At 52.6% G+C, this 12,419-nt stretch overlaps 1 protein-coding gene across 3 annotated transcripts in view; it reads left to right on the forward strand.

Moving 5' to 3' along the window:
• The window catches only part of LOXL2 (lysyl oxidase like 2), a 95,836-nt gene that overhangs the window by 56,125 nt on the left and 27,292 nt on the right, over positions 1 to 12,419 (forward strand). Inside the window, exons 5-6 of one of the 3 annotated variants that reach the window (XM_058550518.1) lie at positions 3,474 to 3,696; positions 6,426 to 6,630. In XM_058550518.1, the coding sequence (XP_058406501.1) occupies positions 3,474 to 3,696; positions 6,426 to 6,630 (428 nt within the window). The remainder of the gene's footprint in view (positions 1 to 3,473; positions 3,697 to 6,425; positions 6,631 to 12,419) is intronic. The other 2 variants (XM_058550519.1, XM_058550520.1) reach the window with 2 other exon arrangements.

Here is a 12,419-nt window from a genome sequence, read left to right on the forward strand (position 1 = left end):
GAGATTGTTTTCAAAGTAATTCTGTCTGGGGTGAGCTTAGCAATCTCCCTGCGTCCACTGAGGCCCTTATGGGGCTTTGCAGCCTTGGAAATCCACAGGCAGCCCCTGAGGCCCTTCCACCTGGCTCCATCCGCTACCCTACAAGTCTGATGGCTGCTCAGAGGCCTCAGAGTGACCCCCGAGGCTGGGCCTGCAGCTCTTCCTCAGAGCCTCTGCTAGCCCTGCCCATCCCCCCGCCCCCAAGTCAGAGGAGTCTGGGAGGTTACCTGCATGTCCCCCAGAGGCCTCTGCACCCACTGGCTCACCCGAGTGGAGTCAGCCGCTCCCCGCGAGGGCTGCTTTACCCTGAGCTGACTTCTGTACTGGACTGGAGGCTAATGGAGCTGAAGCTTCAGGGCCCCCTCCCCGGGGCCAGGAGCATTTGTCACGTAAGACCTGCTCACCCACCCTGGGAGGCTCCAGAAGACGCACTTCCGCTACGACTGTGAGAAATGAATCTGTGCGGGAGTCTCGGAGTCCTTGAAGAGCTCTATGATGGCTCTGCTCTGTAGGCCTGACCTTTCAGTGGGAAATGCACTTACTGCAGGTTGGGTAACCTAAATGCAATGGGGGTCATTAGATCCTGAGGTGGCAGTGGCCCAGTGGCGGCACTCAACTGCCAAAGCCAAAGTGCGTGTGGTTACTGAGTGGGCAGCAGAGTCAAAGCAGCGATCAGAATAGTCTGACTCACAGAGACCTGTGACGCTGGCTGGTTGATCATGAGGTTCCTAGAACTGAAATAAGTAGGAAGCCTACTAAATTCTGACTTTATCTGTATAAGCAGAAAAGTTCTAGGTCAAGTGAACAAAAGTCTAACCTGAATCGTAAAAACAGAGTCATGGCCCCTCAGTCAATTCCCAGACTTGAGCCAGTTTACAGACCCAGAACCCCTGAAATGAAGGGGAGGCTGGTCCCCTTGAGGAAGAACCCCAGTACCCTGCCAAAAGTTTACCCTGTTAATATTTCTCCCAGCCTTCCCTAAAGGGACCTAGGATCTCTTACCAGGCTAACTGTGCATTGAGGAAAAGGAAATAATCAGAACTTTCAGACACTACTGGACACTGGCTCTGAACTGACACTGATTCCAGGAGGCCCAAACATCACTGTGGTCTACCAGTTGGAGTAGAGGTTGTGGAGGTCAGGTGATCAATGGAGTTTTAGCTCAGGTCCACCTCATAGTGGGCCCAGTGGGTCCCCAAACCCATCCTGTGGTTATTTCCCTAGTTCTGGATTGCTTAATTGGAACAGACATACTCAGCACCTGGCATAATCCCTACAAAATTGGGCTTCCCCCTTGGCTGGCAGAGTGTCAGTGGGACTTCTCATTTTCGGCTGAATCAGTCCAGCTCACTGTTCTTCCTGCTCCCAGCCATAGGCCGAGACCCCTCTTCCCACTCAGCCAACTCCAGTCCCTCTCCGGTCACCAGGCCTGGAGTGAGCTGTCCACCGTCCTCACCAGCACCTCCTATCTGTGCCGCCTGGGCCTGTCTGGAGTGAACTGTGGGGGAGGGGGGGGGCTGCTGCTTGGTGGAGGCCTGTGGAGGGCCACAGGCATTCCTGGGAGCTGATGTAAGAGGGAGGCAGGGCTGCCCGGGAAGGCAGGAGCAGTTCCGTGTTCGCTGTGAGCACTTGGCTCTGTAGTAAGAGACAGGGCATCTGTTCCCAGAAGAGGGAGTGCTCATTGAAAGCTGGAAGCAAAAGGAGATCTGATCAGTCCTGTGCAGCTGCTCTCCCCTGAGTGTGTTCTCTCACCTGACGTGGGGGTGCATGGGGAACAAGCTGGAGGCTGCATTTCCAAGTGCAGGGGCCTTACAAAAAGTGGAGAGGGGCAGTGGTTTGGGGAATTATTAACAGTCCTCCTGTGTAGTTCTTTGCTCTAGGCTGAGGCTACAGTGAGCACACATCCTGAATTTTCCAGGATAGTCCTTTTTTCAGAGGTTCTGTGCCATTGCGCCCACAGGTACACTAGAATTATTACTAGTCACAATTTTTGGTTAAGGAAACATATTGGTGGCATCTATAGGGTTTTTTCTTCTATGTTCACATCCCATTCACTCCGAGACACAGCAGAAACTTCCAGGCCTGCTAGACCAGCAGGGATAGGACCCGGATTCTGCCCCCTCCAGGGGCCAGCCTACCCTGGGAGGCCCCTCCACTGGGTAGCTGGCAGCGATGCGGGCTCTCTCTGGCATCTCACTGGGTTCCTCCAAGCAAGGACAAGCACCCAGACCCCAAAGAGTTGGGACAGCATAAGAGGACAGGTGTCCTCCCTGCCCTCCTCCTTTACAAATCTGGCCATCAGTCAAGGCCCAGTTCAAACCCTGCTGAAGTAGGCCCTCATCACTGCAACCAGGGGTATCCCTCCCTGCTCTTACCTCTTCTGTTTTTTTCCTTTAACCAGTAGAGTTTTTATTTATTTATTTTACAAACACCTATTAGCCCTTCCTACGTGCTGGGCACTGTGGCGCATGCTTTACAAGTATTAACTCATTTAACTTTCCTAACAATCTTATGAATTCGATCCTATTGCTATTTCTAATTTGGAGATGGGGAAACTGAGGCACAGTGACCTTTCTGTTAACAAATTCATTACTTATTGGTTGGTGGTTGTTTTAGAAAAAACTTTGACTCACCTTGATCCATGTGCTGCCTTCCAAAAAAATATAAAAAGGAACACTTTGCATGGATAGGTAATACAGGCTGAGAGCTTCCCTGGAAGATGGTATGAGACAACCTCAGCCTCATTGACTCCTGAGCAAAGATTTGATAAGGTCTGTGGCTGAGTTTCATCACCACTATAATTTCCATTATGAAGCAAATTGTACTTTGATTCAGCAGATGGGATAATTTAAGACTGTTCTCACTGCTTCTCATTGGAATTACACCTTTAATCTTATATATCATTGGGAGAGAGGTTAACCTTCCACCTGTACTGCTCACTGACAAAGGGAAAGAAAGGCAGAAATGACAACAAATCATGTTGAAATTATCCAAAGAGTTCGGGAACCAGCCATTCCGGTTTGCTTGGGACTGAGGATTTCCTGGGACCAGGGGTCTCGTGTCTCTTAGCTCCATTTTTGGATTTTGTCTTTGTAGGCTTTAGCATCATCTCACTATGCTGAGTTAGTCCCTTCTCTCTTAGAATGCAAGCTGCCTGGGGGCAGAAGGCCAGTCCACCCTTCCAGGTCCTGCCCCCCAGTGCCCCATGTGGTGCCCAGCATAACCGAGGGGCTCAGTGAGTGCTGGCAGATGCACTGTGCAGAGCCCCACCTGTGAAGCAGGGCTGAGCTCCAGGAGCAGGGCCCGCGTCTGTCTGGTTCCACCACCAGATACCCGGCAGCCAGCATAGCAGCAGGCCCTGGGCCTAGTTGTGGAAGGAATGAGGGGTGGGCACCATGAAGCCCTGGTCACCTGCCCCCTCCCGCCCTCTGCAGAATGTTTGCCGCCCGGAAGAAGCAGCAGTACTGGCCCTTCTCCATGGACTGCACGGGCACGGAGGCCCACATCTCCAGCTGCAAGCTGGGCACTCAGGTGTCGCTGGACCCCGTGAAGAACGTCACCTGTGAGAATGGGCTGCCGGCCGTGGTGAGTTGTGTGCCTGGCCAGATCTTCAGCCCTGATGGACCCTCAAGGTTCCGGAAAGCCTACAAGCCAGAGGTGAGGATGGCGCAGGGGTCTGGCTACTTGGCATCTTGGGTGGGGGGTTGGTGGTTAAAGGAGCAGGCAAGGACCCCCAGAAGAGAGTGAGGGTCTCTGTGATTTGCATGTTCTGGAAACTGCTAATTTGGGGCCGGTCAGTGGGAACAGCACGGGGGAAGAGGAGAGGGAGGGTAGGAAAGATAGTTGGTCATCTATTAGGGAGTGACTCCCTATGCCGGATACAACTGTGGTACTTGGTAATCAGTCACCTGGGCAGGGGTGAACCCAAGTCAGCTCTGACCACGTCAGGGCTAAGAGGAGGGAGAAAGGCTGTGATGGGGCTGATGGTGTGTCTGCCGGGTCCAGGTGGGGGTGGGAGGAGCAGCCCTCCCCGCGCCGAGGCAGCCTCACTCTGTGTCTCCTCTCACCTCTTCCTGTCTGTCTTCTTTCCCCTCTGCCCTCTCCGGTCTCCCCTACTGACCGGCTCTTGGAAGGGGATGATAACTCTTATCCAACAGAAAAGGGAAAGCAGAGCAGGAGCCAGGAAAGCCACACTGGGTGTATTTGGACAAAAGGAACAGCCTTAAAGGAAAAGAGTGAGAATAAGGCTGGGAGCCCAGCCATCAGCCAGAGGGGGCTATTTGGAGTGCCTTCCAGACTTCCCGCAGGCAGCCCGCCCTGCCCCTGTCTGCACAGGGGCCTCCAAAGTGCATAGGCCTGACCACATGCTGCATGTGTGCAGCCAGGTGACACAGGCACACCTGGACAGTGCCAGCCCCTCCCACCCCCACCACACCCTCACTTGCCCCCTGTCATGTGATTGGACAGCCACATCCTTTCTGCAGCCTCAGCCTGAGCCTCTAAGCTTTCCTTATGTGTCATCCAGAATAGCAGGTCCTACTGTTTTGGAATTCCTCTTACTGTGTGGTTTTAAAGCAAAGGAATCAAGTTCATACCAAACCAATTTAAAAAAAAAAAAAGGAGCAAGAGAGCCTTACATCACATTTTCCCTGGGTTTCTTTCTTTCCTCCAGGGCCAGCTGACTCCAGGGCCATTGCCAGGCTGTGACAAGGCTATTTGGCACTCTGCCTCCACTGAGCTGGGGTCAGGGATGGTCCGCTCTATGGGAAGGGGGCCCTGGCAGCCAGCTAGACAGCTTGGGAAGGGAGTTGGGGGAAGGGAGAGGTCACAGTCTACAGCAAACAAGGCTGTAGTCAGCAGTTCTACTGTTGCGGTTTCTAAAGCTAGGATAAAGGTTCCTGAAGCCAATGCGTGTTTTACATCCATCTTGGTCCCTCTTTTCTTCTCCCCCTAGTGCCAGGGTCAGAACAGTCCCTGAGGTCTGTAAAAGTGGGTGCTGTCACAGCACTCCACCCTGCCATGGCAGCCACAGGGCACAGTCAGTGGGGGAGAGAGATGTGGCCGAGTGGGAACCTCAGCTGGAGGATGGAGACACATCTCATTTGATGCCTTTGCCTCCAGGTGGCTGGTGTACATGAATGCTTGAAAAACACCACCTCCAACCAGGCCTTCCTTGGCCGGGCCATTGGTGGGGGCTGGGGGGATGCGGGGAGTCCTGTGATGAGGACTGCATGGGCCAGAGTAGAACCACGACTCTGGTCTGATCCAACACATGTAGAACAGCCACACAGCCACCCCTTATGCCCTCTGTGTTGAATCCAGGGAGTGTCAGCAATAACTCAGAGTCCTCTACCCCAACCCACACACACATGTGTACACACACACGTATGCACACATACTCTCCCCCACTCTCTGGCCCCCTGTCTTCCCCCTCCTGCCTCTGCACATGTGTGCACATGCACACACATATGCGCACACACTTGCAGGCACAGAAATTGATGCAAACCAGGGTATGTGGGCAGATGGAGTCAAGTGACCGGGCTCCCAGCTTGTAAGGTGTGATCCAGTGGGGTCAAGATGCTGGTGGAGAGTGAATCTTATTCCTGTGCAATTAAATGAACCCCATAAGGTGATGAAGGCTTCCAGGCTGTCAGCGAGCAATTAGGGGTGTTTAAACTGTAACCGCCTGCCCTCTCTGCATATCTGGTGCGGCTGCATCTTCTGAAGAGTTGGGCCGATTTGGACTTGGAGTAGAATCAGGGGTGCCAGGAGCAGGAGTGGTGGCCAGGCATGAGCCCAGCTCCAGGACAGGTGTGAGGCTCGCCAGCCTTTGCAGCGTCCATTCTCTCAGTCATGGCCTTCTCGGTTCGGCCCCTCTCTCTAGCTCCCTGTCTTCCCACTTCTGCCTCTCGTCGGCAGAGCAGGATCCTTTCAGTGTGGTCTGTGTTAGTGCCCTAGAGTCTCCCCCGGGGCTAGACTGTAGCGCTCTGTCATGAGCAAGGTAGAGTTCCCATCCAACTGGAATCTGCAGACTTGGGAGGGAGGAGCTTCTTTCTGTAGCTCTAAGGCTTGAGGTTCTGGAGTGAGGGGGTGGAGGAAAGTGCTGGTGATAGGGTCCTTGAGTCAAATATGGGTTAGGGAATGAGTTAATGAGGGTCCCAGTGGGTTCCCCAGTGGTCTAAGATAAAAGCTCCCCAGGGGGCTGCAAAGGGAGGTTGCAACAGAACAGACCATGCAGAGTGAGCATGCGCCCCACCCCACCCCCCAATGGAGCACAGTTTCAGCTCTTAGCCTGGGCACCTGGGTTTGGAGAGGGGGAAGTCGGGAAGGGAGGAGAACGGGCAGTGACTGCCTGCCGAATGAACGTGATCAGCTTCTGCACTCAGCAGGACCATGTGTTTCTTCAGCAACCCCTGGTGCGATTGAGAGGTGGTGCCAACATCGGGGAGGGCCGTGTGGAGGTGCTCAAGAACGGAGAGTGGGGTACCATCTGCGACGACAAGTGGGACCTGGTGTCTGCCAGCGTGGTCTGCAGAGAGCTGGGCTTTGGGAGTGCCAAAGAGGCCATCATTGGCTCCCGGCTGGGGCAAGGTAAGGAAGGGGGAGGACGTTCCGTGGCCTCTCTTCATGGAGGGCACGGCACGGGGAGCCCAGCCCGGCCTGGCTGGCCTGGTGCTTTTCAGGCTCTTCTTGCTTTGTCTCCTCCCTCCGGCAGCTGCTGCTCTCTCAGAGAATCCCAAGCCTCTCTCCAGTCAGTCAGAGCTGGAAAGGCCCTAGGGAACATTGAGTCCCCATTCTATGGATTTGGAAGCTGGGACCCAGAGAAAGGAGTAATGACCAAGATGGGACAACATATTAGCAGCCAACGAATACTTTAATGGAGGTCTCCCAACTCCTAACCCAGTGCTCCCCTCCGCCCCACTGAGAAAGCTGGAATTCTCAGGCTCTTCCTCCAGGAGAGGACCTTAGAATTCATCAGGCTGCAGACCACCCCGGGCACAAAGGAATCCCAGCTGCCATCTTAATTTTCCGCTCTGTGCAGCACTGCAGCCCTTCTCTCCCTGCCACCAGAGATTGGGAACGGATGTCCCTCTCTGGATACCATGAGACGCTAACAAGAAGAGGTCTGGTTTTTATTAAGTGTCCTGAACAAATCTTTCATTTGAGCAAAGAAAAAAAGTATAGGAGGCTTTCAAGTGAGTCACTCTCTTGAGAGCAATGTTGTAAACATGACTGACAACATAACAGATATCTCCCCGCCCCTCCGCCAGCCCCATGAAGACCACGGGTTCCTGCAAGTGCTGGTCCTTCAGAAAGAGGAGTCTTCACCCCAGCAGACTTTGCAGCCCAGTGGGTGCCCAGCCCTCTCCTGGAGAGCTGGGGGTTGAGCAAGGGAAATGAGTCATCTCCTGGAGTCTTGCCAGCACTGACCGGCAGAGAGGCCACAGTGGACTGGAGCTGCCACAGCTGGGAGGGGGTGGGGAGGAAGGAGAGTGTGCTGTGGACAAGGGGGGTGTCCTAGCCTGTGGGGAGAGGATGTTTCTATACTGTCAGACATAGGGCCGTCACCCCATAGAAAGGAATGTGGTGAGCTCATCGCTCACAGCCTGGGATAGCCCAGTGGACGGGAGAGAGAGTCCTGGAATCATGGACAGCACTGCTGGAGAGAAATCAGGTCATCTCGTCCAACAGATGAGGAATTTGAGGCTCAGGAGAACAAGCCCGAGGTCACCCCGATAGTTAGTGGTAGAGAAAGACTGAAACCCATCTTCTAACTCCCAGATTTGGGCTTCTCCCTTTATACCCACCTTGGCCCAGTCCTGTTCACATTTAGAACATCTCTTTTACCTCTGTTCTCCAATCCCTGCAAGCTTCCTGGGCGTGCACTGAAGTTTGAGGGTCTAGAGTGGACTTGAACGTCACATTGTGCCATCTGGCAGCCTCAATTACACCACGTGACAATCCTCCTCGTCCCCGGTCATGGTGAGCTCTTTGGGGTTCCCCTGGATCTCGAGTATCCCACAGTCCATTTCACTGATTGGCTGAAGGGTTGGTTTATGTTCTCCCAAGGCCTGCAGGACAAAGACCACTCATTCTGAGGAATAAACAAGCACTGGGTGACATAAACATTCCATTTATCGTGAGTGTGTGCTATTTGACCTAATTATTTCACTGTCCAGAGCAGCCGAAGGTTTCCAAGGGCCTGCAGAACTCTGGGAGAAAGAGACATTTGGCATTTTCAGTGCTGTCCTGCAAAGAACCATTGGATGACTTATTATCTTCTGCCATGCTGGGTGGGTCAATTCCAGTAGGCAGAAAGGGAAAAGGCCACATTTAATGTCAAGTCACAGAGCAGACAGGGCCAGTCGTCACTCCTGGCTCTGGCTGGTGAACCGAGTGACCATAGCCACAGCGAGGGTGGTGAAGAGGCAAGGACTGAGAGTTGGGGGGGCACTATGAGTCCTGGTCCCAGCCCTGCCACCTGCTTGCTCAGTGACCTTGAGCAATCTTCTGGGCCTCAGATTCGTCACTGCATCTGTGGTGTCTGAGGCTCTGTCTGCTCCAGCCTCGGTGAGTGTCTGCTCTTCTCACCAGGATGGGTGTCAGATCAGAGGCAGGTGCTGCGGCGTGTCCCGGGACCCCCTGCCCATGTGGATGCCAGCTGTCTGTTTATGCATCCCCCTCCCCCTAAGACCAGGTGCTGCGTGAGGGGAGGCCTGTGTCTTTTATCCCTGTGTCCTTAGTGCTGAGTCTGTGCCCAGCTTGTAGTGCCCTGGGGATATTCATTTTATGAAGAATGAATGAATGGGTGAATGGAGTTCCAGTTGCGTGAGAAGGGTCAGCTGAATGAACACTGGTAAGAGGTTTCGACGCTCTAGAGCTGCGCTGTCCAATGGAAATATCACGTGAGCCACGTATGTAATTTCAAGTTTCTAGTAGCCACATAAAAAACCAAACAAGTAAAAAGAAACAGGTGAAATTAAATTTAATAATATGTTTTCTTTACCCAGTACATCTGAAATGTTATGATTTCAACATGTGATCGATGCCAGTGCTATTAATGAGATAGCTCACATTTTGTGTACTAACTCGCTGAAGTTCAGGGGGTTTTACGCCTACAGCACATCTCAGTCTAGGCTGGCCAAGTTCCCAGTGCTCAGGGTGGCCAGTGGCTACTGTATTGGACAAGGCGGCCCTAGAGTAGTGGCTTTAAAACCCTGTTGCCTGCAATCCGCACTGAGAAATACAGGTGACAGTAAAGCTGAAACAATGCCTACCATGACAACATGCAAAACACTATGCTGTGTGCTATTCTATTCTACTGTGCTCTTAAAGTCTGATTGTGCCCTGCAGAGTTGATTTTCGGTCTGGAGTCCATAACATTGCTCCAAGCGGTTGGGTGTAGCTTTTCCCCAGCACCCTGCTCCCGCCCCTGTGGTCACCCGGGCCAGGGTTTGTACATGGGGGAAAGTGGGGCCAAGGTGGGGCAGGAGGTGAGGAAGGCGTCGTGAGGAGGAACAATTCAGGGATGGTCCAGAACCCAGGAGTAGGGGAAAGCTGGGGATCAGGATGTAGAAGGTCAAACCTGGGTCAACAGAAGGAGCTAGGGGCCCACAGACCCACTGGGCATGCTCAGCTGGATGCCAAGGCCACTGTGCTTTGGCGACACCTCCCAACCTCCCTGGCCCACCACAGCACTGAGTGGCATTGGGAAGAGGGTGAGAAACGCTGGGTCCATCTCTGTGCTCTGCCTCTCGGGTGCCGTGAGTGTGCGTGCTTCAGGAAAGTGGTCCCTGCCCTCCGGGGCCTTGTCTGCACGTGTCTGAGAGAGCCACATAAGTTTGCATAAGTTTGGCCAGAAGGAGACTAAGCCAGTTGTTAGTTGGAGCATAAAGCACGTCAGGCTCTGGCATTAACTTTTCCTCTCCGTCCAGTCCTGTGGTCCAGCGATCCACAAGCGCTCACTGAGTGCTGTTTGGGCTCCATTCTGGAATGGAGAATTTATTTATGCCACAAACATTTATAGTAATGGTTTCTGCTCTCCAGGAGCTCATGTCACGTGGGGGGAGTAAGAAATAACCCCAATCAAGGAAGACTTACAGTAGCAAATAGGTGATGATATGTAAGAAAGAAGATTGGTAATCATACCTGCTATGTACCAAGTCCCCAGTAACCTGACAGACTGTAACTCCTTCATTCCTCAAAAGCCCGACCCTGCAAGAGAGATATTTTTATTGCCTTTTGCAGATGAGGAAATGGAGCTCAGAAAGGTTCCATCACTTCCCCAGGAGATGCAGGCTGAATCCAACACCAGGCTGACTGCGCAGCGCATTGCCTCGTGACCGACAGGTGTAAAAGTCAGTGCTGCAGATCTTTAGACGTAGGTGAGGTCGTTTCAAGCTGAGCCATGGAGGAGGATGGATTAGAAGTGTTCCTTGAAGACAGGCTACTACTTAGAAGGCAGACAGGAGAAGGTGTTCCCGGAGGCAGGAGGCAGACGGAGCATCCCTAGATGAAGCAGAACATAGGCGCTTCTGAACACTCAGCTCTTTCCCAGAGCAACCTTCTGCTCTTTTCCAGCATAGGGGTTTCCCTCCTGTCTCTCCTGAATGAGCTTCAGAAAGTTAGAAAGATTATGCTCTGGGATCAGACAGCCTGGTTTGAATCCTGGTTCCTCCATTAGGCCAGTTACTTAATCTTTGGTCCCCAGTTTCCTCATTTTATTGGGTTGTTGTCATGATTAAATGAGTTAATATAAGCAATGTGGTTAGGATGGAATCCAGCACATGGTAAGTGCTCAATAAATATTAGATACCATCATCACCCTCACCACCACCACTATCATCATCATCACCACTGTTATCATCATCACCACCCTCATAATCACCATCCTCATCATCATCACCACCATCATCATCATCACCACCATCATCATCATCACCACCATCATCATCATCATCATCACCTTCAGCAAACAAGCCCCTAATCTAACGGATACTCAAGCCCAAGGTTGCTGCCCATCTCTGTGCCCATCTTAATCCATGAGCTGTGGCCCTGCTTGCTTCAAGGGTTCTATTGAGGATCTATATTTTGTCACAGCCTTTCTACTCTGAGTCGTTGGACGCTTCCAGCTATAGTCACTGATGTGTTTTTATAAATTTCATAAAATTCTCAGAAATTGGAAGCCTCACCATTTATGAGTTTCCAAGGAAATGGAAACTTGGCTCTTACCTACTACCATGGGTTCCTCCTGAAAGTTAGTTTTTGGCCTCGGTGAGCCTAGATACCCGGTGTCTCCAGAAACCTCCTGAGATTTCCTTTGGGCCAAGGGTCCCGGGCTGCAACTGTGGGCTCCAAAGCACAGGCAGTCACCTCCCTCTTTGGCATTTACCACATCGTATTACAAGTCTTTGTGTAAGTGTCTGCTCCCCACAAACTATCTGTGAGCTCTTCACAGCAGGGGCCTGCCTTGTCCATCTGTGAATCCCCAACACCCAGGACAGAGGCTGACGTGCAACAGGCACTCGGTGAAGTCAACAACATCCACTCAGGCGCTATTTGTAGCACTTCCTATTTGCCGGGCGCTGGTTGGAAATGCAAAAGGAACACAGACATGGTGCCTAACCTCATGGGGCCTCCAGCCCAGTGGGGAAGCGGACAGACGTTGAACACATAGCCATCTGAGTGAAACGTGAAGCAGAGTGCTCAGTGGGTGGCTACATGAGGGGACCAGCTTAGATGGGGATCAGAAAGACTTCTCTCAGGAAGTGGTGTTGAAGGCTAGCCCTGAAAGATGAGCAGGAGTTGGCTGGTGAGGAGAGGGAGGGAGGCAGTGCAGGCAGAGGGAAGCGCTCAGCTCCATGGAGCAGCCAAAGGAGAGGGGTATGGCTGAGTGGGGAGGAACAGGCAGAGCTGGAACACTAAGTGGGGGGACAGGTCACGTGGGGCCTTGTAGGCCGTTTGGGGACTGTGGATTTTACCCTTACAGGCAGTGAGAAGCCATTACAGGGATTTAAGACAGGGAGTGACATGATTCAATATGCACTAAAAAATCTCTCGGGCTGCCGTATGGTAAATATTTTGGCATAAGCAAGTGGGAGGGAGCCTAGAGGCTGTTGCATTCATCCAAATGAGAGATGACGGAGATGGACTAGTGTCGTGGTGGCAGAAATGAAAAGCTCTCAGATTTTGGGGGAGTGAACAGAATGTGGTGGTGGGTTGCTTGTCATCGCACGATGAAGGAGGAGGCGGCGGTACCAGAGATGACTTCTTGGTTCTGGGGAGACAACCAGTGAATGGAGGTGCTGTGTCCTGCGATGGGGAGGGCTGGCGGAGAAACAGATTGGGGAAGATTCAACTCCTGGCTGTGGAAGTGGAGA

The sequence above is a fragment of the Diceros bicornis genome, chromosome 11 (genome assembly GCF_020826845.1).
Source record: "Diceros bicornis minor isolate mBicDic1 chromosome 11, mDicBic1.mat.cur, whole genome shotgun sequence".
Lineage (NCBI taxonomy): Eukaryota > Metazoa > Chordata > Mammalia > Perissodactyla > Rhinocerotidae > Diceros > Diceros bicornis.